At 43.8% G+C, this 26470-nt stretch overlaps 1 protein-coding gene across 5 annotated transcripts in view; it reads right to left on the minus strand.

Annotated features, from left to right (window-relative positions):
- The window catches only part of JPH2 (junctophilin 2), a 59930-nt gene that overhangs the window by 24088 nt on the left and 9372 nt on the right, over nt 1-26470 (minus strand). For 3 of the 5 annotated variants that reach the window (XR_014512720.1, XM_083446865.1, XM_083446866.1), the window contains exon 2: nt 23527-24310. Coding sequence is in view for 3 of the 5 variants with exons in the window: in XM_083446865.1 (XP_083302991.1) it covers nt 23527-24310 (784 nt within the window). In the remaining 2 variants the exon portion in view is untranslated. Of the gene's footprint in view, nt 1-23526; nt 24311-26033; nt 26385-26470 lie in introns of those variants that run through there. The other 2 variants (XM_083446867.1, XR_014512719.1) reach the window with 2 other exon arrangements.

Raw genomic sequence — 26470 nt, forward strand, 5'->3', positions numbered from 1 at the left:
CGCAAAAAGTGTGAATTTCCAAGGATCGCTGTGTTTTGGTTTGCACACATAGTTTCGGAAAGTGTGGATTAGGTAGATTCACCTATAAATGCAAACTGAATCAATTTTCTCCCACATTCCTACTGCTGGCCTAGAGATAATCATGAAAAAACTGACTGCTGGTGGCTGGCTAGTATCTCTGCTCTCTGCATCACTGCTGTATGGAAAAGAGAGAGCCTGAATGAAAGGGAAAGAAAGATTTTATCTCCATTTTCAATCTCTGCAACTGGTTCTATTATACATGGAAGTATCAGAGCAAACACCCTGCACAGGAACCATATCTAACATGGCGGGGGGTGACGACTGTCTGACACCCTGCTCCATCTCCTACATAACAGATCGAACTTTAGTTACAAAACTCAGTTGTAGTATGTATAGCAGACATGTCCAAAGTCCATTTTGGGGGCCTAATCTGGCCCCTGTGGCAGTTTATTTCTTGGGGTAAAATCCAAAAAAAAAAAAAAAACACCCTCAACAGCTTTGAACCTAAAAAAGGATCAACAACTTTGGTCGGCCCTTACGGCCCTTCACTTCATCAAATCTGGCCCTCTTTGAAAAAAGTTTGGGCACCCCTGATGTCTATATGTATGGAGGAAGATGTGTATCAGAAGCATACCCCTCAAGTGTCCTGATTTAATCAGGACATCCTGAACTGACAGAAGCTGCCCCAGCTTCTGATCCCAATCCGGGATGCCCTGGTTTTTCAGATGCAGCATGGAGAGGGGCAACCTTCCCAGAGGCCACACCACATCTTGTGAGGCTGCAGAGCAGGAGGCAGGAGGCAGAATACAGCAAAGATAAGAGAGAGGGGGAAAGGAGGGGACAAGCAAGAAGGTTGAGGCAGGCAGGCGAGGAAGGGGGGGTCAACGATGGGGATGGTGGGGGGTGCCCTGAATTTTTGTCGCAAAATGTTGGAGGATATGCAGAAGAACATTACTAATACGCATGTAGGCTTGTCAAGGGGCTAAATTCTATCATTTGAGGCTTGAATTCAGATAATGGGTCACAATTTGTTTTAATTAGCTATCCAATGCCAGGATGTTTCTCTCATCACCTACACATCCTTTGTGAAGAGATGCTGTTAAAAGTAATTGTCCCTGTTTGAACTGTCTGCATTCCATTGCCCTCTGACCTTTCTATTTACAAATTCTCTCACAACACCAGCAACTCAAGGAAACACATCTGATGAATCTTATACCATACTGTATTTGTTAGAATTTAAGGTGGCACAAGCATCATTATAGGCTTTCCTACAATAGATGAACGGGGCTCCCCTTCTGGGAAAATGATGGATGTGGGCTCCCTATTCGCAATGAGGCTCTGTCTTCTCTTCCTCCCTTGACAAGAGTGGAAGCCAGTGTAGCTGTGACAACTGGCCAACAAACATGTCCCCCTTGGATTGTTTATGGGATTTTCGGCATCCAGGTTTCATTAGACTGTAAATGAGATTTGGATTAGCAGAGTCCTGCAAATGTTACTTGGGAAACATCTAAGAGCTCTGCACAGTGAACAGATGCCAGGCTGAACCTGCAGCCCAGCCCAGCCCAGCAGAATACTGAAACTCTTATCAATGTAAGATTAAAAGCTGGAATCCACAAATGTCGGTCCTGTGCAGTGTTCAATGTTCCTGTGCTTTCTGTATGGCAGAAGGGCAATGACTCAGCCCTGAGATAATGTTTGCCTTCAGAGGCACTGGGAAGCAGTATGACTACTTATGGCTAACAAGTGCCTCCAAAATCCAATACAAAGTCAGAAGTGAGCCCCTGCCTAGCTGTCTCTCACTTTGTGTGTATTTGTTTGTGTGCATGTGTGTATGCATGTCACAAATGCAGTTTAAGATTGCCACTGGTAGTAGGCTGGTGAACACATTTGCAGACCCTTGATTAAAAGATAATGAATGAGCCTTGAAAAATTGCATTCTGGGATCCCACACCTACCAGACCCATCTGTTATCTACCTTCCTTTGCTTAAAATCAGAAACACAAGTTCGGTTTAGGAGTTTGCCTGAACATGCAAAGAGTAAAACAGGTGCATGCAATCCCTGGCCCCAATGTTCCTGGGCATGACAGTTGCTGTCTAAACCTCTGTATGAGTAGCACAAAGGTCTGAAGAAGTTTCTCAAAAGCATCTGGCTGCCACTGTGAGAAACAGAATCCTGGAGGTGATATGAAAAACTTCTGCCTGATACCCCTCAAGGGTCAATTTTTGACCCTTGGGCACATTTGCAAACCAAAGAAATGTCCATGGGGAGGACAAACACTCTGCAACCAAGCACATACCATAATGTACTCTCTGCTGGCTACAACAGAATGCCTCTTTAAAGCCTAATTTCAGTAGGGGACAAACAGGCATCTTTGCAGCCACCTGACAAGGCATGGAAAAAATTCAGCGAGCTGGACAAATAATCTGACCTGATATTACATTTGTTCACAGAATTATGAGCGTGCATGTATGAAGCTGTCATGCAGCAGATTGGGATTGTTTTCTTGCAAGCATGTGGTTTTATGCGAAACAACTCTAACAAGTTTAAGATTGACAATTAAAAGTACTTTTATCAAAACTAAAATGCTGACTTTGCTAACTGCTAATCCACCCATCACTACATTTTGCATTAACATTTTAGCATATGTAGATTTTATTAAGTCAGTATTAGTTTCTGCTTCACTGCCTGCCAGGGAATGTTTTGAGCATGGGTAGACAAACTAAGGCCCAGGGGCCAGATCCGGCCCAATCGCCTTCTAAATCCGGCCCGCGGACGGTCCAGAAATCATGTTTTTACATGAGTAGAATGTGAGCTTTTATTTAAAATGCATCTCTGGGTTATTTGTGGGGCCTGCCTGGTGTTTTTACATGAGTAGAATGTGTGCTTTTATTTAAAATGCATCTCTGGGTTATTTGTGGGGCATAGGAATTAGTTCATTTCCCCCAAAAAAATATAGTCCGGCCCCCCCACAAGGTCTGAGGGACAGTGGACTGGCCCCCTGCTGAAAATGTTTGCTGACCCCTGGTTTTGAGCATTAAATTAATTTCCAGAATGCTGGAAGCGCATCAGCTGAGACATCATTTTTAATTCCATTGCTAACACAATATAAACCAATCAACAATGACCATGCATGACTCTGTTTTGTCAGCATAGTTTGGGCTTCATCCAATTTAGACTGTAAATTCCTCACATCAGGGTCATTTTTTCTGATGCCCTGGAACCAGACACACCTAACCAAGGATGTTATGACCGAGGGCACTTTCAGACCTCACTTTTACCCCAGTGATATGGCAAAGGAAAACAGCTCATAGTGTTCCTATGATGTCATCTATTTATTCCTGGCACTTGTTTGGGCATTCTTTTGATCTGGTGCTAACATGGTCACAGCTTTAGTCCAAGGACATTTCTACACACACTTATATTCCTGAATGCTATCCCAGAATGCATCCAGGACAGCCACAATTTATGCATTTTCTCTTTGGGGCTATTTCATGTCATACTTGGGAGGGTATGGAGAGGAGAATTCGGGACAGTCAAAAGTGTCCTATATATATCATCTTATCTAAAAAACAGGGATCTGCAAAGTATCTTCCTGGGGATCCAGGAATTCCTACGAAGCTTATTGGAGGGTCCTCAATAAGAAGATTAGCAATGGCAGGCAAGCTTCCATGACAGGCAGTTTATCGCCTTTACTTATCTTCTGCTGCAACTACATGAGGGAACATTAGGCACATTCTAGGGCAAGCTCTAGGTTTGAGTGGGAAGCAAGGCCCAACTGACCTGGCTGGCACTGGGCATGACCTGAGAGCGTATCCTAGCATGGTCAGCAACATGCAAGGGCTCAATGGCAGGTCCAAAGGTGTTCCTCTGTGTATAGCGACTGATATGGGAAAATTCATTGGAAGGGAGGAAGTTTGAAATCCACAGAGCTGGGAGAAACTGTCTCCCGCCTCTTTCTGGCCAACCATTTTCTCTCAGTTAGGAATGGTCGTCGGGGTTCACTGAGCTCCAACGAGGTCAGCACTGCCTTAGCCTTCATGATTACTTGGTGAATTTTTTAAATGCTGAAACATTATCCTCAGCCCTAAATAGCTCAAGGCCATTTGCATCCTTCCTTGAAGGATATCGCCCCATGGAACAATCATAGGACTGAGACAGTCTGCCACTGTCTCCATGATAATGTATCTTTACCTACCTAAAAGTCCCACTCTAGCACACACACACAAATTATAATAAAAAACCACTTTAAGGCTGCAATCTTAAACATGCATACTACAGAATTAGCCCCATTGCACATCATGAAACTTATGCGACCACATTAGAACCCTCCTCATTCCCATGACAGATTTTCACAGGTGGCGCGTTTTTGAGATGGCAAAGTACCGGTATTCAACTTCACAGTCCTCTACCTGTGTTCTGAAGCTGTACGTTTTCAAGAGGACCATACCCCATGCTTCTCCCAATCACATTTAGCTGCTCTTAGACTTGCAAACTGTATTTATAGTTCTGCAGTCTCCAAAGGTCATGCACAACAAAGATACAAGCAGGCTGCTACATACAACCTCTTGAGATATAAAGATATGTGAATTATTGAACATCAGTAATTTAAGAAATTTGGCTGATTCAGTTCCAAAAGCAGATCTGAACCTGATTGCAGTAGATCTAGATAATCAGCCTCAGCCAAGAACATCTGTAGTTGCTCCACTGTTGCTGTTCTTTTCTTGTTTAAGAGAGAAAATAAAGGTTTATTGCAGGCATAGGCAAACTCTGGCCCTTCAGATTTTGGGGACTACAATTCCCATCATCCTTAGCTAACAGGACCCAGTGGTCAAGGATGATGGAAATTGTAGTCCCAAACATCTGGAGTTTGCCTATGCCTGGTTTATTGTCTAGCTTTTAAGCCTCTAATGACAGTCACAGCACTAGATCAACAGAGTGCAGAGATACCAGTGACTAAGATATTTTAAAAGCTCACAAACTGACACTCTATGTAATTTTAAAATTATCTATTACACATGCATACTCAGAAGTATGTCCCTTTGAGTTCAATGGAATTTATAGAATCACAGAATTGTAGAGCGGCGACCTAGAGGGTTATCAAGTCCAACCCACTGCAATGCAGGAATCTCAGCTAAAGCATCCGTGACAGATGGCCATCCAACCTCTGCTTATGCGCAGGTAAATTGCACAGATTTACAGCAGGTAGAGGTGTTTCAGCCCAGTATGTTGTATAATGATATACTCATTCTACCTCATCTTTCAATCCGAAAATATTCCCAATGAAGTAATAAAATAATGAAGTATTCAAATCATAAAACATGCAATTAAAATGACCCAACTTATGCAATTTAAAGCATAAATGAAGCACAAAACCTTTGTCAGGGAGTTCCACTGAGAAGGTGCAACTACTGAAAAGGTCTTTCAAAAATCTTCCGAGCATCATGGCACTTAAAAGGCCCCATCTAGTTATTTTCAAACTAGGGAGCTTCATATAAGTGTTGCTCTGTTCCTAGTCAGTGGGTTCTTCCTATCTATTTCTTCCAATTATAAAGGAAAAGTCCTCCCGTTAGTAAGAAAAAGCAAGCATGAGTAGGCAAGATTAATTCACAAAGCCAATGTAATTCTATTGAAATTATCCTGTTTTTGTTTCAACATTGTCACATTTCTTAGCCTTTAAAAAGTCACACTTTAAAAAGTCAAAGATATACTTTTTTCTTCTTTATTTTGTCCTTTAAAAAAAGTGCCCTTTCTTTATTCGAGTTCCTATTTACTTCTACTAAAATAAGCTGCTGTTTAACTTCCAGGAAGACACAACTTTTCAGTGGTTCAGCCAGTAAATTTCTCAGCCTCAGGAGATTCTCTCTTTGCTGTCTTGCCGCTTCTAAACGATCCCTACCATAAATAACCAGGTATGTATGCATCTGACAGGTGCTGAGGTTTGTAGAGCAAAAGAACTCACCGGCAGTGAACACACACCACACACATAAAGGTAGATAGGAAGCGGGAGATATTTTCTCTTTTAATGACATAGAATAAAAAGTCCCTGCTGAGTACAAGCAGAAGCATCACAAGATGCAAACCTTGCTATATCTTCTGTGCAAAACAAAAGATTTTGACATCCTCCTGGCACCAGCATAATTTTCAACCAAGCCAACTTTTCAACCTTCAAAGTGGCTGTGAAAAATGAAAATCTGGCTCAGTTGAGAATTGAACTGGTCAAGAAACATGTCAACATCTTTCCCTTAGCAAGTTTTGTCTTTTTAGATGTTGACAGGTCTTGTTTAATTGACATGGGATTTCGAGGCAGGCAAATTGTTGTAACCTGCCATGGCACCTGCTGGTGAAGGGCAGGTAATAAATTTAAGGATAAGAATAAGAATGAGCCTTTTGCGTTTTAATGCTTTCAATCCAAAGGCATTGGTGAATAAAGCCTAGAGGAAAAAGTGGCAAGCTTACTGTTACCACTTGCTAGATAATATATTTTCAAATAAGTGGATGTATTATTGACCTGCTCCTGTTATGTACAATGCACACTTAGTGACTTTCTGTTTGCAGTGCCATCAGCAGCAAACCACTCCTTCCAGTTTTCATAGTGTCTGGGGAAGCACCTGGCAAAATAAAAAAAAATCTACTGTAGGATGCATCCTGACTGTTATAGGTACATATTGGATAATGCCTGTGACATCACTGATGAGCTACTGATATAAGCAGTAAATGCATAATTAAAAACTGAAGTGGAGCTTCCTGTAAATAAACTGCAAATATGGGAAGAGCAGAGGAGGAGGGAAACGGCTGGTTTTTCCTTATGTGGGCTGCACCACCTATACTTAAGTTTGCAATTCCCCACCCCATCCCTTCTTTTACGGAAATAAAATGCACAGAGTTTCAGCACAGGTTAGCATTACACATGCCTTGAATTAGCAAATATCGATCCCTTTGTAGGTTGGCCTTCCAGCTCATATCAGATTGGTGGTTTTTTCTTAAGGAAAGAAAACTATCCCTTGACATTTTCTCTTGCATGCTCTGGACCAGGCAGGATCTCATACTATATAGTAGAAACAATAAAGGGCTACGTTACACTATAAAAACAAACAGGCTTATTGTGCCATAAGGTATTGTAGGCTACAACCTGATGTGGCCTGGAAATCTGGTATGGTGAGTTTACTATCTAACTGCTGTAAATGAGTCTGCGGTTTGGATAAAGGAGAATTAATAGTCAAACAATGAATTACTGTTCCTTAATTATTAATGGATGTCCTTATATAAGAGCTAATGAGTAGAGTGCTCATGTATTCTACTTGCAGAGGGCAGTCCTCAGTTTGAAGGTGGGTTATCCATTTTGGTTTAAAAGTAAAGAACTATCAGAAGGGATAACTTTGAGGGAGGTGTAGCTGCTGGAATCTCCTTTTCTACCCAATTACTAAAGGTGAAAGAGGTCCTTGTCTTCTTTTTCAGCTGCTACAGAGAGGGTTCCCAACTCACAACAAGAAGTGAAAATCTTATGTAGCTGCAGCCAGTATTATTCCTGGTTGCATGGGCCAACAATTACACTATTTGTAATCCCCTCTTTAGCTCAAGGGAAACATTATCAGATTTGCTAATGAATTCTAACTCAGCCTGTTCACGTTCTAACCTCACTCTATGAACTCTTTTTGTTTAAGTTCAGTGACTCTAAGGTCAGCTGTAGAATCCATAATAAAATAAGTTATTTATTCCCTTCCACTTTCTTCCCTACTGCTGCCTTCATAGAAGCAGTTGGCTGCCAACCTGTGGCTCTCAGCAACACACAAACAAGCCACTATTCCCTGTACTCAGACAGCCACACCCACCGCTAGACGGGAAAGGAAAGGGCTTGGGTGATTTGGCAAACCATGGTGTTGTTGGCACAAGCCATCATAAGCGAGTTGCTGCTGCTTAACAGGTTGCCATAGCAAAGGAATAGACACAGTGGTCAAAGCTGAGATTCTGGCTGGGAGCCACCAATTAGTAGGTTCATGCTATGGGAAGTGAGAAAATGTCATGAATCCAAGAAGCACAACTGTCCAGACTCCCAAGCGGCACCATTCCAATCACACTTTAAGAACTGGGTATGATAGCCGTCTGTCCTTTACTTGAAGAAAGGCTCTTTTTGAAAGGCTATCCTACCCATATCCAGATAAAGGACCCTAAGAAAGGTGAGCAGGTGCTTTGAAGTTGCCCATCAGCACCTCAATAGCAGACTGAGCAGGCGCAAAGGTCACCTGATCACAGGCTTCTCCACTCTGGTGGGATGTACTGTGGCTGCGCACAGACATTTTATTCTAGAATCAATGGAGACTGAGTATTTGGGGGGTTTTCTACATAGTCCACACAAAATCTAGATTCATTCATTCATTCATTTTTGCCCCTGAAAAGCACTTCTGAGAAACTGGTTTCATTCTGAATGTAAGATCTTTGTTAAAGATTTGTTCTGCTTTACCGCTCCAGTGTGTCCCTTTCAAAACAGATGAAACAGATGTATGCAGTTGCAGCAATGGGAGGGGGCGTGTAGCCACACTTACTCAATGAGGTTATGGGTGGGCATATAACAAGACTGCATTCACCACTTCCTTCTTCATTCACCTGGGGCATGTGCAGGGAGGAGAAGGCATGGGTAACCAGTTTTTGAAACTCCCATTGTTCTAGGTGCATTTTGCAACAGGGAATTTCATTAGCGCAAGCAGTTTCTGAGCTCTGGGCACAGTACTGCGCCTAGGATTTCATATTAAAACTGCAGTGGAAGGAAAGGAGGATATTTTTCTGCCTCCCCACTTCCAGCTACTCTCTGAAGACTGGAAAAGAGACCCTCTTAATAATAAGTACGGGGGTGGGCAGGGGAAGGACTTGTATTCTTGTTATAAAAAAAAAAGTTGTTGTACCCATAAAACTAGGTTTAAGGTGCCATTTAGCTCCTAGCTTTCATATCTCAGTTCCTAACACTGTAGGTAACCTAATCAAGGGGACAGTTTTCAAATAACCACACCCATCCTTGTGAACACCAGGATCAAGAGTCAATCTAGGCTGAAAGCAGCATGTTGACTATGTGTAGGAATAATTGGAGAAACACGACCTTTTTGGCTACAAATAGGTTGGTGTGTATGCAGCCTGTATTTTTGTTTGAAATACTGTTTATTTATTGATTTTCAAATCACAATCCGAGATAGAAATATAATGAACCAAACTTAAGGACTGAAAAAATGAGAAACTGAGAGAAACCGAAATTGATAGGTCTGCCCACCCCTGATTTCCATATACAGTGGTACCTTGGGTTAAGTACTTAATTCGTTCCAGAGGTCCGTTCTTAACCTGAAACTGTTCTTAACCTGAAGCACCACTTTAGCTGCTGCCGCCGCACCGCCAGAACATGATTTCTGTTCTCATCTTGAAGCAAAGTTCTTAAACCGAGGTACTATTTCTGGGTTAGCGGAGTCTGTAACCTGAAGCGTATGTAACCCGAGGTACCACTGTATGACTTACCCCTCTCATATAAAATGAGAGATTGACATAGTAGGTTCTGCAGCCCTGTATTTAGAGATGCACAACAAGGACCATTTGTAATGCTTGCCTCAAACACTGCAAATATGATGTCTTCCGTGTCGTAATGCTTTTCTGGTAGTTCGATGCATATTAAGGTCTGTAGTAGTAATTGTGAGCATTAGCACAACAAACTCCATGAACTCTTGCAATGGTATAACTCTGCTGCATTTAAAAACCAGTTTCAAGCTCGTTTAACTGCCATATGTTCAAACTAAGAAACATTGGCACCCTCCCCAAAGCATATTCCCCATGAACTTTGGGGGAGGAAGTCAACTGTTGTCAAGCCAGTTTGAAACTGGTTTACATGCGTATTGAGGATGCACCCATACAGTTGCCTAAAGCTGCAGGAGTCCGGAAGGAGCCAAGGGAATAAGTGGCTCAGAGACAGAGTTTTAGTTGCACAGGTGGTGAAACATCATCTAGCAGGCAGCTGGAAGGAAACAAAATCCGCTCCATCTAAATCCCTGCATATGATGTTCACCCACCATGGCCAAAAGGCAACTTCTCATCTTAACCCTCTGGTATAACAAGCTACAGAAACATCCCTGTAACACGTACACATCTAACTCAAAGAATACAAGTTCAGGGTTATTGCTGCTTTACCCTATTGGGTAACTTTATTAAATAACAAAGAGGCTTCCAAGGAGCTCAAAGCAGCATACATTATTCTTCCTGCACTCCATTTATCCTCATGACAATACTGTGAGGTACAGTCGGTTGTATATAGTGAACATCTTAAGTGTGTATAGTATACTCACTTACCAAAGAGTAAGTCCAATGTTTTTTCTTCTGGGGGTATGCAGGGGTACACCTACCTCTAAACGTTTTGTGAATTTTTTGTACTTTTGTCCATTTACTGTATTTATTTTTCCTGATTTGAACTATAAAATTGTGATTTTCTTGAGTCAAAATGAGAGTACCCCTAAACTTTTTTTTTTTTTTAGGAAAAAAAGCACTGAGAAAATGCCATTGAACTTGCTTCTGATTGGACATAGGACTGCATCCTTACAGCACATTCAATGCCCCATGAATCACCACGTTCCAGGCAAGTTAACATGACCAAACAAGACCAATAAGCAAACCTCAGATGTCATGCTGTTTAAATGAAATATGCAAATACAGCTTGATTTCTAGCAATGTGGCTTTGGAATTTTGCAATATCTAATGTCACATCTAGTTTGCCCTTAACTTCTACTGAAACATGAGCATTGATCCCAAAGTGCAATGTAAGAACTATTTCCAGTTTTAATGATTCTTTTTTACTGTATATGCACATTTTTCTTTTTCCCTGTTCAAAGTAACAAGAGCTAAGGAGGGCAGGATAACTTGTATTTTTAAACAGCTGTATAGAAAAAGGTTCTTGTCACTGAGAAAGGGGGCGAAAACCCACACTCACAAAAATAGCTGTACAAAGAGTCTCGGGTGCACTAAAATCATGGAGAAATGGTTGTAAACTCCTTTGTAAAAATTGTTTGGGAAAACTTTCATTCTGCAGCTCATCAAAGCTGGGTGAAATGTAGTTAGCCCAGCAGGATATGTATTTGATTGTTTTAAAATTTCTTGGGTGTTTTATGAAAAAGGCATATCTGCCATAGTATCTTCTCCGACTCAACAATTAAAGATAAAAAGAACTCTCTCCCTGCATGTGTGTGTGTCTCCTTCCCACCCTTTCTGTTTAAAATGAAACTCCAAAAAGGAGACATTTGTGTGAGCCACCTTAGATCAGAGTATGGCCATATTCGGTGGGTCCTGGGGCTCACCAAATTAAGAACAATCTCCTTCTTATTGATGGTCACAGTCCCTCAGAGGTAAACTGTCAGGAGCAACATGCCAGCAGTGAATTGGGTCAGCCAATAGGGACAGAGTTTTCTGCTTGGCCACCCTTTCTCTGTGCCACCTCTCTCTTACTTACACACACACACACACACACGCACACACGACACAAAAGAGGAAGCCATTCCTAAGGCAGTGATCTGGAGAGCAAGAGTGGACTCACAGTTTCCAGACCTTGTCCACCACTGACTTACAGAATGTCATCCAATAAGTTACTGGTTCAAATCTCAGCTCAACTATGAACTCTCTATGGCAGGGGTTGCCAATCTGTGGCCCTCCAGATGTCGGTGGACTACAACTTCCTGGCCATTAGCCATACTGGCTGGGGCTGACGGGAGTTGGAGTCCAACAACATCTGGAAGGCCAACAGTTCCTCTCCCCTGCTCTATGGCCATAAGTAAGCCACCATCTCTCAACCTTAGTATCCTCCCCCATATGTTAAGATACCAATCTTGCCTCTCTTGCAAGGGTTATTGTGAAAGTGTACGTGAGGAAATGGGAACAATGAAACACTGTAAAAAAAGAAAAATATTAGGCATTATGTAAATGCTCAGATTTGTGTTGTCTTCTTATTTGACAAGAAACTATTGTTGTCAAGGATGGGTAAACAAGGGACAAACAAGAGACTCAGTAGGTTAATGACCAGGGTAGAGACGAAGAAGAGAAAAGCAGCTGAGCTACACATTCTGGCCCAGAAGTACTGCCTCCACTGTCCCACAGCCAGCAAGGCTGACCTTAACTGAGAAAGTGACATTTACATCCATTCAGAAATACAACAGGCTGGAAAAATGGGATCAAGAGGCGAGCATCTGCAAACTTCCTGCCAGGACATGTCACATGGGAAAAATAAAGGCTGTTCTAATCTCATTAAGAAATCCAGTGGTCCCTGGGGACACTATTTTTCTTACTGAGCTACTGACCACTAGTATTTCCAGGCAGAGTTGGAAAAGACTCCTGTCCAAAACCCTCAAGTAGATAATACCGAGCTACGTGGACCAGTGGTCTGACTTGGTATAAGGTAACTTTCTATGTTCACTCACAGTCATAGAATTTTGTCAACTCATGACCTTTGCTCATTTCAGTGATTAAATTGCATGGGGCTAGAAGTCCATGCCAGTTCCATGAAGATGCTTTATCCCTGACTTTTCAGAAAAGGAAGGGCTTCCAAACCACACTCTCTTGTCCCCAAGAGATACAAAGCGAGCGTATGATAGGTAGAGATCCACTGAAACTAGTGGATGCGTTTTAGGGTAGTGTGTATGTGAAAGAACTTATTTGTGTCCCCCATTCACTTTTGCTCACATGCACCCATTCACACTACTCACATGGGATACACATACATACGGTACTCTAGTCACATACGCCATCCACACAAGCTGGGCTAGGACCTGAGCTGAGCACCATCTCAGATCCTGTCCCCTTTCACTGGCAGGGAGAAAGATTCAGACAGGAGAATATTCTGGCTGGCTATCAAGCCCAGCTATGATTTTTTGACCTTTGTCTATTGCACACCACTTTAGCAAGTACAGTGTGCCTCACAATCCTTCCTCACACCTCCTGCTCTAATGTGGGTAGTGACAACAGAGAGTTTGAGAGGCTGGCATTCATAGAGAAGCTTCCATTAGAAAGAGACTTAAGGATATATGCAGAGTATGCCGCTAGCCTCAGGCACAGAAACTGAAGCACAAAAGAATGGCTGGCACAGGGCTGGCCCAGTTCTTGTACAGCTAGGGTATTTTTTCTGTCTGCTGGACTTGCAGAGAGGGAATGAGGTGAGCAACCAGCTGCTAGGAGTAAGGGAATCATCAATATGGAGGAAAGGCAAAGAAAAGAACAGGGAAGACGGCATATTTCTATAGGTATAATCCTGCCACTCTATGGTTTGTTGCCCTGCTCTAGAAAGTTAGGCGCTAAGCAGGGGCTGCTCATATCACATGCAGCAGCAGACAGCTCTTACACAGGCTAATTTGCCTTATTGTGCTTTGCGGCCAGTATCATGTGTGAGAATGACCAGTGCACACCTTTAAAAACTGCAAAGTAAAAAAAGGGGGAGAGACCCCGCTATGTACAGACATATTGGCAATGCAGAGAGGGAAATGTGTGCAGAATGAGCGTAAAGCTACAGCAAAGAGTCCAATTCCAGAATTAATTTTGGAAATACTCCAAGTCAAACTGGAATTTAGGAGTGGAATGCTATGCGGAATGGAATTCCAGCAGAATAAATGAATGGAATGATGGAGGTCTGCTTCTCCCTCGAACTCCATGGTGCACTGAGGAACAAGTCACGCAGACTCTTTCTGCTCAGACTTGTGCCGTGCAGGTTGCACCTGTCCCTGCCAGCCACACGTACTAGTGGGGATCAGTGTAGGCTGGAGCATTCTGCACACGCCTGCCTACACAGAGAGCCCTATGGATGAGCCCCATGAAGACATCAAAAGTGGAGTGCACATTCCATGGGTCTCATATCACCACTGGCCCAGAATAAGAAAGCTGGTGCAGACAAAGCCTAAAAGGCATTCCTCTGGCTGCCGTATTTCTCCCCTTGCTAAAATAGTCCCTTTGAAAGCTCCATGACAAGAGTAGAACTGTTGGATACGGGCGTGGTTTGTAAGAACGTGAATTGTCCCTGAATCAGTTCTAGTTGAGCCCAGCTGCTCGTGGTCTATAGTGGCAACAGGCACCCTTGTCTACATGAAAATCCACTCAACTGGACCTAATTGAGCATCATGACATGGATGTCAATAGACACTTGGGTCAGTAGTGTGTTTAGAAGCTTCCAAACACACATCTTCAAAAAGAGTTTGGAGTGGCTATTTAAAGCAGCTGTGGGGAAGGTTAGGCCCGGAGGCCAAATGTAGTCCCCCAGACTCTTCTACTTGTCCCTTGGGAGGGACTCCCTAGGCCACACACCCTCATCAGGCCACACTGCCCCTCAACGGCCCTGCATCTGCCTTGAGTGTTTTTGCCTTGCTAGAATTTGTCCTGGAATTCTGATAGTGCTTTTTGTTTGCTTGGGCAGAGGATTGAAAGGAGTTTGCAAGTCTATGTGGAAACTAACCTACTGTACAAAGATTTAAAAAATCACATCCATTGCTCTAGTCACTTTTGCCTAGTTTCTTTTGCCTCTGGCTCCATCCCACTGGTACTTGGCGCCCCAGAAGGGAATGTGGCACTCAGATGAAGGGGGGCGAGGTTCCCCACGGCTGATTTAAGGGATGCCTTAATCTATACCAAAAAACAACCATATTTCTGCCTCAGGAAAATCCAAACTGTGCAATCATAAGAAGGCCTATAAATGTGTATAGATAACATGGATTTGCATAATTTATTCTGAGAGCAATATTCAGCTTTTCTTATGAATTAGATTTATTGGAAAGGAACAGGAGGGGAAAGGGCAGGCAAGGAAAAGCAAGAGAAGGGAAGGACAGCAGAGGCAGCAACTTTATTAAGAACTTCCATTTTTAATTTCCCAACCATTAGCCCCCAGAATTAATAAAATTCCAACTTCTTGTTTGCAACAAGCAGTAGAAACTTCCTTTTCCAGGAGGAAAAGACAAAGCAAAGACAAGCACAAATTTATTAGGAAGCTGAATGTTTTGTCATGTTATTCTAAGAGCACAGCACAGAATCTACACAAAGCCATTACTTTAGTACTTTGGAAACATAGGATTAAAATCCACCTGAACAGGTTTCTACTTAGTGGATAAGCATGTAGGCTCTCGGTTGTTGCATTCTTCTCCTGTCGGTTAGGTAAACTACTGCAATGCATACCCTTATTTAGTCAGGGCCGTCTCTGCTGACTCCAGCACTTTCAACACGTCATTTACACCATGCTCCACCAGTGTCCCCCAAGGAGACTCTCATTCCTGCCTATGTAATGTAGATTTGAAATGCTGAGCACACTGGAGATATAAGTTAACATTGCTTAAGAGCATGATTGGCCAGGAGAGTAAAGGAAAGTGATACGAGGGAGGGCTGCAGTTCAAGTCTCAGCAGATGAGCGGCTCTGTTATTTTAAGGGCGGGTGCAACGTGTCCCATGGAGACAGGCAACACCAACGGACGGAAAAGCTGGCTAGGATTTAAAACTCGATCCTTTTAAACAACTTGCTTCAAACAGACAAAAAACAAGCATACAAACTGGGCAGCAGAGATCTGGTGTCCGTAGACATGTTTTTATATTATACTTGATTTTTTTCCTGAAGGGCAGAAAATGGTAGAGAGAAAGGCTGCAAGATTATTGATAACGGGCAGTGAAAGAGAGTCTGCTTTGCATGCAGAAGGTCACAGGTTCAATCCCCAGCATCTTCAAGTAAGGCTGAGAAAACCTTGGTTTGAAAACCAGTCACAGGTAGATGGTAATGAGCTAGATGGCAGTGGAAGCTGGCCCAACAGGGCAAATTGCACACTGTGGGTGGTGCTGTGGTCTAAACCACAGAGCCTAGGGCTTGCCGATCAGAAGGTCGGCAGTTCGATCCCCGCGACGGGGTGAGCTCCCGTTGCTCGGTCCCTGCTCCTGTCCACCTAGAAGTTTGAAAGCACGTCAAAGTGCAAGTACATAAATAGGTACCGCTCTGGCAGGAAGGTAAACGGTGTTTCCATGCACTGCTCTGGTTTGCCAGAAGCAGCTTAGTCATGCTGGCCACATGACCCGGAAGCTGTCTGCGGACAAATGCTGGCTCCCTCAGCCTATAGAGCGAGATGAGCGCCGCAACCCCAGAGTCGTCCACGACTAGATCTAATGGTCAGGGGTACCTTTACTTTTACCACCAACCAGATGTGCCCTCAGTCAGCCCCCACCTGCCTGCTTTCTTACTTACAACCAGTAAGTTGGAGTGGCGTTGACTGTCAGGTGGCACTGAGGTCTAAACCACTGAGGCTCTTGGTTTTGCCGATTGGAAGGTCAGCAATTCGAATCCCCGAGACGGAGTGAGCTCCCGTTGCTCTGCCCCAGCTCCTACCAACCTAGCAGTTGAAAAGCACACCGGTACAAGTAGATAAATAGGTACTACTGTGGTGGGAAGGTAAACGGCTTTTCCGTGCGCTCTGGTTTCCGTCACGGTATTCTGTCGCGCCAGAAGAGGTTCAGTTATGCTGGCCACATGACCCAGAAAGCTGTCTGTGGGCAAACGCCTGAAAGCGAGTTGAACGCCACAACCCCATAGTCACCTTTGACTGGACTTAACCGTCCAGGGGTCCTTTACCTTTACCTTTCAACAATAATATCCCGAACAGCCCATTTGGCTACATACTACACAAACACATGCTAAAGCAGGTTAGGGAACCCTGGGCCCTCCAGATGTTGCTGCACTATGAGTCCCATCATCCCTAGCCATTTACCATGCTTGGTAGGGTTGATGGGAGTTGCAGTTCAGCAACATATGGAAGGCCAAATATTCCTCACACCTGAGTTCAAATCATCAGGAAAAGCCTGGCTTTCTGTCCCATCCTTTCCTGATGCCAGGTTGCTGAGGATGCCAGTTGAAACCTTATCTATCCTGAAGTCTATCCTGCAGAGCTCTTTTCCAAATGAGGCCTGTCTGAGCTGGTCTATATTGTTTAGGAAGCAGGAGGTGATGGTGATGGTGATGGTGGTGATGATTTTATTTAAATCTAATTAGCTGTTATACCAGTCTTGTAAATAAGCCCACAAAATATACTAGCCTGCATAAATGTTGCTAGCCTGCTGGAGGCTGGCAGAGAGAATCAAACTGCTCTGACTGTCTTGCAGCAGCCTGCTGCTTTTCTAAGCTGGGCACAGAGGAAGAGAACTTCCATTCTCCTGCAGCCCACTTTGTTTCTGCTCTGGAAGCATTCACCTGATTCTGCATAGAATTCCACGCACTCACCTTGTCACCTATGGCTTGTCACCTGTAGCTACTACTGAATTCAAGGCTGATTTACACTGCTTTTTGTTTGCTTGTCTTGACTTTGTGGTATCTCTTTTGATTGACTCCAACTAATTTATTGCACAATGTCTTGGGGCAAGTTGTTTTGTTCGTTGTGATAATCTAAAATAAAAGCAAATAAACCGAACATTTGGCTACATTTCTCAAGGGAAACATGCCCGGTCTCGAAACTCAAGGGCTAATTCACAAGAGAGTGAGATGAGCAGGGGCTGCTAGCATGGAAATTGCAAGCCTTCTTTCCAAGTGTCTCAATCAGCTGCATTTGTGCAACACACAAGGAGGAGGAAAATGGCTCTACGTGTCTATTTCCCCTTGCTCAAAAGTTTCCTTAATAGGAAATTATGTCCAAGCAGCGCTAAGGGAGGGATGGAGTGCCCCCGCTCCACCAGGAGTGCATTCCAATCTCTGATGTAAACCACCAGAGTTCCCCCTTTGATTTGAAGTGTAAATAGTGTATAATAAAGAGATCCTTTTATAAACTGCCGAGCATTTGTGCAGCAGTTCAGCAGCTCCAACACCATTATTTATAGCTTTGCAACACTTTATATGCATGACTTTTCCAGCATGCTGTGGAAGAGACCACAAGCAAAGAATCGGCGAAATCAGACAGAATTTCCTGTGCTAATATGGATGTAGATCATCATATCCCACGGATACAGATTCTTTAAAAATTACCTAAACCATTCTTGCTCGTGTTAACCAGAGCCCAGGCCTATTCCAAACATAGATGAAGCAGAGATGAGGGCTCAAATTTTAAGAGTTAAAGGGTCAAAAGGATAAGGAAGCTGAATGCGCACACACATTGGGGTGAGGAGTATGTGTCTGTGTGCCAACTCAACAGTGCTTAGTTTGGTTTTGGTTGCTAATGTCGATATTATTTTGTGGACTAGGAGTGCTGTAGTGCTTTGTCAATCTTATAATATGACTTTTGTTGTGTTTTTGCTGTTTAGCTTATTTTTTAGTTATTTAGTTAATTGTGTTTTATAGAATGTGACTATTTTACTGATGATTTGTAATTGTTTCACTGATGATTTGTTAATTATTATATAGGATTTGTGTTGTCATTGTGATGTTCCATTATATTATTGTTTATTTATTATTTCTGAGCTGCTTTGTGATTCATGTGAGTGGAAAAATGGCATAGAAACATAATAAATGAAAATAGCAATTCTGTCAGTTCTGGTTTCTCTCAGTTTATTATTCTTCCAGTCGCCAGTTCTCCACATTTCCCCATCAGTTTGCAATTAGAAAAAAAAATTCAGAAAACCTGCATGAAAATTCACCAGAGAATTTTTCCTACAATATACATTTTTATGCAATGTTCTTTAACATACACATTTTGGCAAAGCAATTTACCAAATGTAATATATTTTAATGTTATTTTCACTAACCTATGCATTTCAGTACACAGTTTACCCTAGTACAGGGGTCTGCAACCTTTAAGACAAAAAGAGCCACTTGGACCTGTTTCCGAAGAAAAAAAAACTGGGAGCCGCAAAACTCGTCATTATAAAAATAACTTTTTTGTCACTTTTTTATTATTTCTTTGTTTGACCCCTCAGAATTACTCCTCCTCATAGAAATAAACGTTAAATTAACAAGTTACCTTTTTGTGTGTGTGTTCTTCACTCCCCTTCAAAACAGTGACCAGCGTACATGCCCCCTTTCAATGCAGTGACCAGCGTACATGCCCCTTATAATGTAGCAGGCGGGCGGGCGGGAAGGTGACGTCGGGACGGTGTGTGACTAATGCACGCACCGCCCCATGCGACGTCACAGCCAGTACAGCACCCGCCACAGTGGGGAGTGTCGGGGCGCACAATGCGCCTCCTCCCCTCGCTAGTATCCGCCCCAGAGCCGCGGCAAAGGTGTAAAAGAGCCACATGCGGCTCCAGAGCCGCGGGTTGCCGACCCCTGCTCTAGTATATGCTTTTTTGTACACAATACTTTGCCAGAGAACTGCCCTGCAAACTGCTGAGATGTGCAAATTTTGAAAGATGGCTGTGTTTCAGTTTGCATATTATTTTGGAAATTGTGAATTAGATAGATTCGCCTTGAAGAGAATCTGAATACAATTTCTCAACCACCCCAAAGGTAAAGGTAAAGGGACCCCTGACTGTTAGGTCCAGTCACGGACGACTCTGGGGTTGCAGTGCTCATCTCGCTTTACTGGCCAAGGGAGCCGGCGTACAGTTTCCGGGTCATGTGGCCAGCATGACTAAGATACTTCTGATGAACCAGAGCAACGCACAGAAACGCCATTTACCTTCCCGCCGGAGCAGTACCTATTTATCTACTTGTACTTCGATGTGCTTTCGAACTGCTAGGTTGGCTGGGACCGAACAACGGGAGCTCACCCCGTCGTGGGGATTCGAACCGCCAACCTTCTGATCAGCAAGCCCTAGTCTCTGTGGTTTAGACAACACCGCCACTCCTGTCCCTTCAACCACCCCTACCCACATTTTAACTCTCCTGTAGACCAGATACAGGCAACTCCCCACTTACATGGGGTTTAAGTTCTGAGCCCCCATGTGCATAAGTGAAATTGTGAAAGGTGGGGAGCAACCTCTAAACATTCTTTAAACACCCTCTCTTTCACTTCTGTTCAGTCCATATCAACAATACCGTATCCAAAAATATCCCCAACTAGAATTGAACCTCTGAGGCTGGAGGACATGTGGGAAAACCGCAACTGCAGCTGTGCTACCCTACACATCAACTTCTAGATAGGGAGGATGAGCAGGCTAAATGAAGTCCTGCTGCACATCCGGTCTCTTCGGGGCTTCATTCACCCTCACTGAAGTCCTCTTCAGGCTCCGGGAGGGGAGGGGCTCCACACAAGCCACACAAACTCTCCAGCTCTCTTCCACCACTACCGGGTATGAATGGAATTATTTACGTATTTCCCAGCACCGCATGTATGCACAGTTGCGCACAAGTCAAATGCATGGGGGGGGGGGCGCCTGAACATGTTTTCTTCCTCCTGGTTGGAAGGGAAAGGAGTTCAGGCTACAAAAGGGGCAAATCATAGAAAGTGTGAGGGTGTTCTGAAATTCCTGCATTGCGCAGGGTTTGACTAGGTCAGTGATACTCAAAACAGTGGTCCACAGACCATGGCTACTTAACCCAGCCCAGGTTGGGTAGGATGCTTCAGAATCCACACATTGTGCCGGTCACTGGCACATTGAGGAGTGGGAGATTTGTTGGTCCACTCCATCAGATAGTTTGGGAAGAACAGGACTAGATAACCTACAAGAGCTTCTCCAACTCCATGTTGGTTGTGAATGGTGGACGCCTATTTTTTAGCACATAGAAAACCTGTATTTTCTTTTCCATGTATTTTACTAAGAAAAGTGCAATTTAATGCACACATGTCATCCACAACAATGCAAGGCATGTTTGCTTTGTACTTGCATGGGTAATTAGAGCCAAAAACAAACATCAAAGTAAGATGAAGCCCTTACCCGAGACTATAATTCCTCATTTATGCTTCATGGGAATATTAGTGCCTTTGGCAGAAAAGAACCTGCAGTGACCTTTCCTGTGGCAAGATCTATTACCTTGGAGATGTGCTACGCTTCATTTAACACCTTGCCAAGACGCATAAATTTCTACTAGGCAAATCTGGTGGGTGCCCGTGATTTATTTCTATACCACCAGCAGTGTGCATAGTGTTTTACATGCCAAATAACAGCATAAACCTATGTATCTATTATCAGTGTTCACAGCACTTTACAGGTAACATTACCGTGTGATTCTATGCATGTCTACACAATATTAAGTCCTATTGAGTTCAATGAGTTCTCACTCTAAAGTAAGTGGGTATAGGATTTCATCCTAAAGAGCACAATCAACCAGGAAATTACCGTATTTTTTGCACCATAACGCTCACTTTTTTCCTCCTAGAAAGTAAGGGAAAATGTCTATGTGTGTTATGGATTTTCCTCCTCTAAAAACTATGTGCGTGTTATGGTCGGGTGCGTGTTATAGAGCGAAAAATACGGTATCTTGCCCAACCCCCACTGAAATCAAAGGGAGCATTGCAATAGTGTGGTAGTGCTCTCATGTAGCTCCTTAATTTTAATGGTGATTATTTCTCATTGGCTAGAAATGAGCAGTGTGTCAATGCATGCTTCCACTTTGCTGTTTTCCCAGCTACGAGCTGGAGCAACAAACTATGAACCTTGCCCAGATCCAGGATTGTGGGATGTTTCTCACTAAACAAACCATCATCAGATGCCAAGAATAAACAGACTCTTGGGCTGGGGTGTTTGTGGTGTTTTGTTAGGGGGTTGCTATTGTTGTTTTTAGATCTTGTGGTTTATGTGGAAATTATCGAGTTTGGTTGAGCATTTTTAATGTATTTATTGTTTATGACTACTTTTGTTATGGATGATGGAAGCCCGCCAATATAAAAGAAAAGTTAAGTACTGACTCAGGGCCCAAAATACCTTGATTTCAATACTGCACATTAAAACATCAGTTGTGTGTGTGTGTGTGTGTGTGTGTGTGGTGGGTAGGTGCTCTAAATCTAATATCAAGGGAATGGACATATAAATCTGCTTTAGCCCACTGGTCCACTTAGGTTGTACAGCCTCCCACCTCTGCCTTGCAGTAGTTATCCAGCCCATGGCACCTTTAGAGCCAGTGTCACGTTCCTCCTCAGTCATGTTGAATAGGAACTTTTTTCCTAAACCTAATTTGTTGTCTGTAAGTGTATTCCCACCACCTGCCCCTGGAGAGATGATGGCAGTTAGGATGAGACAGTTTAAAACAGTGTCCCACTGAAAATCCCACTGTTAATTTTAAAAAGTCCTATTCACACAAATGGTGCCTTTCCCTGCCTTAAGACTTGAGACAAAGCAGGCACGATGCACCTTTTGCCAGGGCCAAACTAGGCCCAGCAGGGGTCCTAATTAATCTTGCAAGGTTTTCCCAAGTCACAATAACTTGCCCCCTATGACATCAGATGTAGGGCAGGTTAAAGACACAGCTGCAAAGGAACGATCCAAGGTAGATAATCTGGCTAGATATAATGCTGGTGCCGCCTGTCCCATCAGGGTGGTGCTGACACAGGAACCAAGGTCTGCCTAAAATGCACAACTTCTATTATCACGTTTTGACAGATCTCACCAAATGCAAAATGATTGCTCCTCAATGATACACAATTCTTGATCTATATGTAATCAGCCATATCAGTCATGAGACATATCTAAAATCAATCACACCAAACAGATTGTTCTTTGTTATTCTTCTTAAGTTCCTCACCCATCAATATGTTGTGGACATGTCAGAATATAGTAGGTTTTATCTCATGGATGTAATTGACTATGTTGCTCCATTTATCAGAATTTTAAACCTGCCCAGAAATAGAATTTGCCAGAAATTGAGGTTTGTTTTAATATCTTATTTGTACACAAGTACAGTGGTGCCTCGCAAGACGAAAAGAATCCATTCCCTGAGTCTCTTCGTCTAGCGGTTTTTTCGTCTTGCGAAGCAACCCTATTAGCGGATTAGCGCTATTAGCGGCTATTAAAGGCTTAAGGGATTAGCGGATTAGCTGCTAAAAGGCTATTAGCAGCTTAGTGCCTTAGAAAAAGGGGGTGGGGAGCGGAAAAAAATCGCAAGAATCGCAAGACATTTTTGTTTTGCAAAGCAAGCCCATAGCAAATTCGTCCTGCGAAGCACCTCCAAAACGGAAAACCCTTTCGTCTAGCAGGTTTTCCGTCTTGCGAGGCATTCGTCTTGCGGGGCACCACTGTATATTTAATAGATACAAAATGGATTTATCTTTCCTCATCCATCATTGTGCAGCGGACATGTCAAAAGACAGTAAGTTTCATGTCCTAGCAGTAATTAACTATGTTATTTGGTTTCTCAGAACTTTAGATTTCCTCATCTTCCCAAAACTAGACTTTGCCAGAAATGGAGATTTATTTTAATGTACGTCTTATCTACAAATATTTCTTAAACAAAAGACAGGGAACCTGTGGCCTTCTAAATGTTCCTAGACTACATCTCCCACCACCCTGATTATGGGCTATGCTGCTAGGGGTGATGGGGAGTTGGAATCCAACAACATCTGGAGGGCCAAAGGTTGCCCATCCCTGTCTTAAGCATAAATTGCAAACACTTATTCAATTAAAAATGAAACTTTGGATGATTCCTTCTACTTTCACATAGTAAATGTCAAGCCTCAGGCTCTTACCTAGAAGCTGCAATCTCAGATTTCTGTCTGGCGATGGCTGCTGCCCTCTGAGCCCCTTCCAGGCTCCTGTCCACCTTCTGCCTTATCTTGGCACTTTTCAGAGGTATCACCCTCTTCTTCATGCCTTTGATCAGGACGTTCATTCGGTATTTCCCTTCTTCCTTCTTACCATCAGGCAAAGTGGTGCAACCGTATCCATGCCGCACATTATCCAGCCATTCACCCTCATACTTCAGGCCACTTGATCTCTCACTCACGCCAAACCCAGAGCGCTTGTCATTCTTCCACTCACCCATATAGGACTCTGTCGTGGTGGCATCAATATCAGCGTCAAAAGGCGGGAAGTCCTCTCCCTCGGCTCCTTCTCCTAGGCTAGCTGTGGAGGTGGCATCGCTACCAGTGGAGCTCATCCCGCTCTCGCTCTTGAGAAAGCTGAGTCGGCTCCTTTGGCTGGCCAAGGAAGTCTTAGAGTCGGATTTCTTCAACTTCCCAAACAAGGAACTCCGCCTGAAGAGCCCTCCCTTCTTCAGCTTGCCCGCATCAGCATCCGCGTACAGGCTGAGAGCAAAGCCACCACGGGTGATCGTAGGTGTCATGGGAAAGTTCTCCAGGTTTGCTGACGGGGAGTCGTGTTGCAACAGGGTGCCATTGCTGTGCTCACTACGGAGGGAAGTAAGGGAGGTCCTTAGAGGGTTGCGGACTACAGCTGCTATGCCATATGGGACGCTCTGCCGGACGCCATAACCATGGCGCATTCCATTGGTGAACTGGCCTTGGTATGTACCTACAATCAAGAGCAATAGTGAAGTTAGTTACACCACATTTCCTGAAGAACAAGGTTGAAATCATGGTTATTCAGGCAGCAATCAATAGCCTTCCCAAAATCACCCACAAAATGGTCCCTTATGTTGGCTGAGCCGGAAATGAACTGTGTGCTTATTTCCCATTCAGCAAATACAATTTTCCCTCCACCATGAATCCAAAGCTAGCATCTGTACACTGCCTCTGTGGCTGGAGATATTCTCTGGTGGCATAAGGGAACTACCTAGAGATGTTACTCACCATGGGCAGTTTTGCAAGTTTCAGGAGAGGCTGGGTATGGGTGCCGCAAACCCCTGCTATTTTTTTTGCCAGAATAAGGCATCTAAATATTTGCTCTCCAATCCTGGGCTCCTCTCTTTTTAGACAACCTGAAGGATGTTGTCAGCATATGATGGAAATGAAGCTGCCAGGCGCACTTATGTAGGGAGGGAATTTCACAACTTAGGAGCTGCCACAGAGAATGCCCTCTCCCAGACTGCCAACCCCCAAACTTCTGTGGGTGGTAGAACTACTAAGAGGGGCACCATTGCTAAGCTGAACACTCAAGAGCAGGGGTCGGCAAGGTTTACCTCGCCTGGGCTGGTTCACTCCCGTGGAGATTGCTCCGTGGGCCGGATTGTGTCTGCGCAGACGTGATTTTTGGCTTCTGCATCTGCGCAGACACGATTTTCGGTGCCGCACAAGCGAGTCCCCGCTCCGTGCTGGTTTAACCAAGCATGTGGGGACTCGCCAAGTGGGCGGCTCAGTTCGGGGGCGGCTCAGGGGCCGTTTAAATGACCCCTGTGGGCCACTTGTTGTCGACCCCTGCTCAAGAGTCTGAAGGGGAAGAGGCAGTCTTTCAGATATTTGGGGGCAAAGTCATTCAGATACTTTGGGGCTTCTCTGGAAGGAATCAATAGTGTTTAACCAGATAAATAGGGACAATCAGAGCATGCATCATTGTACAAATGAAATTAGAACTAAACTGGAATGCAATATGCAATTGCGAGGGATAAAGACTAACAGAAAGAGACGTATGTCATTCATGAGTGTATTTGTTGTTCATGCCCAACATTTCAACGAGGGATACCAACAAGCCAGAGGGAAAGAGGGGATGTGAAGGGGGGGGGGGAGGAACCCTGAACAACTTTTTGTTGCAAGTTTGTGTATTCCTAATACCAAACTAATTGAAATACAGGAAAAGGTCCCTCGCTGGAGCCAAGTTGAACGCTTCCCCAGAAGGAAGCTAGTTCCTTCCCACCAATTGCCTCAGAACATTAATTTCCCTCACAGCAGAGTTTCTCTCTCCCTTGATTGTCGTCCTTTTGTTGATGTGGTTACCTCAGTAACTAGCAACCTACCCATAGAAACCCGCTTTGGCTCAATCCATCACTCGCTATTGGGAGCCTCACCCCCCAAATTTGTAAACCACCAGCTCTGCAACCAACCACCCAAATCCCCATTCAGCTAGAGTATCCTGGGACCAAACATGCTGGAGAAATACAAATATTTATTACCAGTATAAAAGAATTAGCTCCCCCAAGGATTTGCTTTCTCACAGGCAAATGGCCATGGGTATTTTTATAGCCACAGACTGCCAGCGATTTCTGTCATGTTAGCAAAGCACAATAATCCTTGGGGAAGCTAAGAAGCCAAAGGACAAGAAAGAGCCCAGAAAGAAAGGCACGAAAACATGAAATGGTCACCTAAGGTTAAATAGCTCTGGATGGGAAAAGACACTTGTTCAGTGGCAGAGCACACACTTTGAGAGTCCCGGCCTTAAACCCCGCTATCTGCATTTAAAAGCATCTCTGAGGAAATTCCTTGTGAAAGCCTTTTGGTAGACAAGGCCAAGCCAAGAGGAACACGGGCCTAAGTCAGCTTCTTCGAACCTTAATTCTTGCTGGCTGTTGAATTGTGTTTCAGCTCTAAATCAATCCCTGGAAAGAATGGAGATGTGAGAGAAACCTTCCTTGTCTGATTGTGTGCTGGCAATTTTAATGGCAGTGTGGTGTAGTGGTTAAGGTGAAGGACCTAGGAGTCCCAGTTTCTAATCCTCACTCTGGGGAGGTGACCTTGGGCCAGTCACAGTCTCTCAGCCTGACCTACTTGGCAACACAGCCAGATGGGCAGGGTATAAATA

Source organism: Podarcis tiliguerta (genome assembly GCF_965153285.1).
Source record: "Podarcis tiliguerta genome assembly, chromosome: 6".
Classification (NCBI taxonomy): Eukaryota; Metazoa; Chordata; class Lepidosauria; order Squamata; family Lacertidae; genus Podarcis; species Podarcis tiliguerta.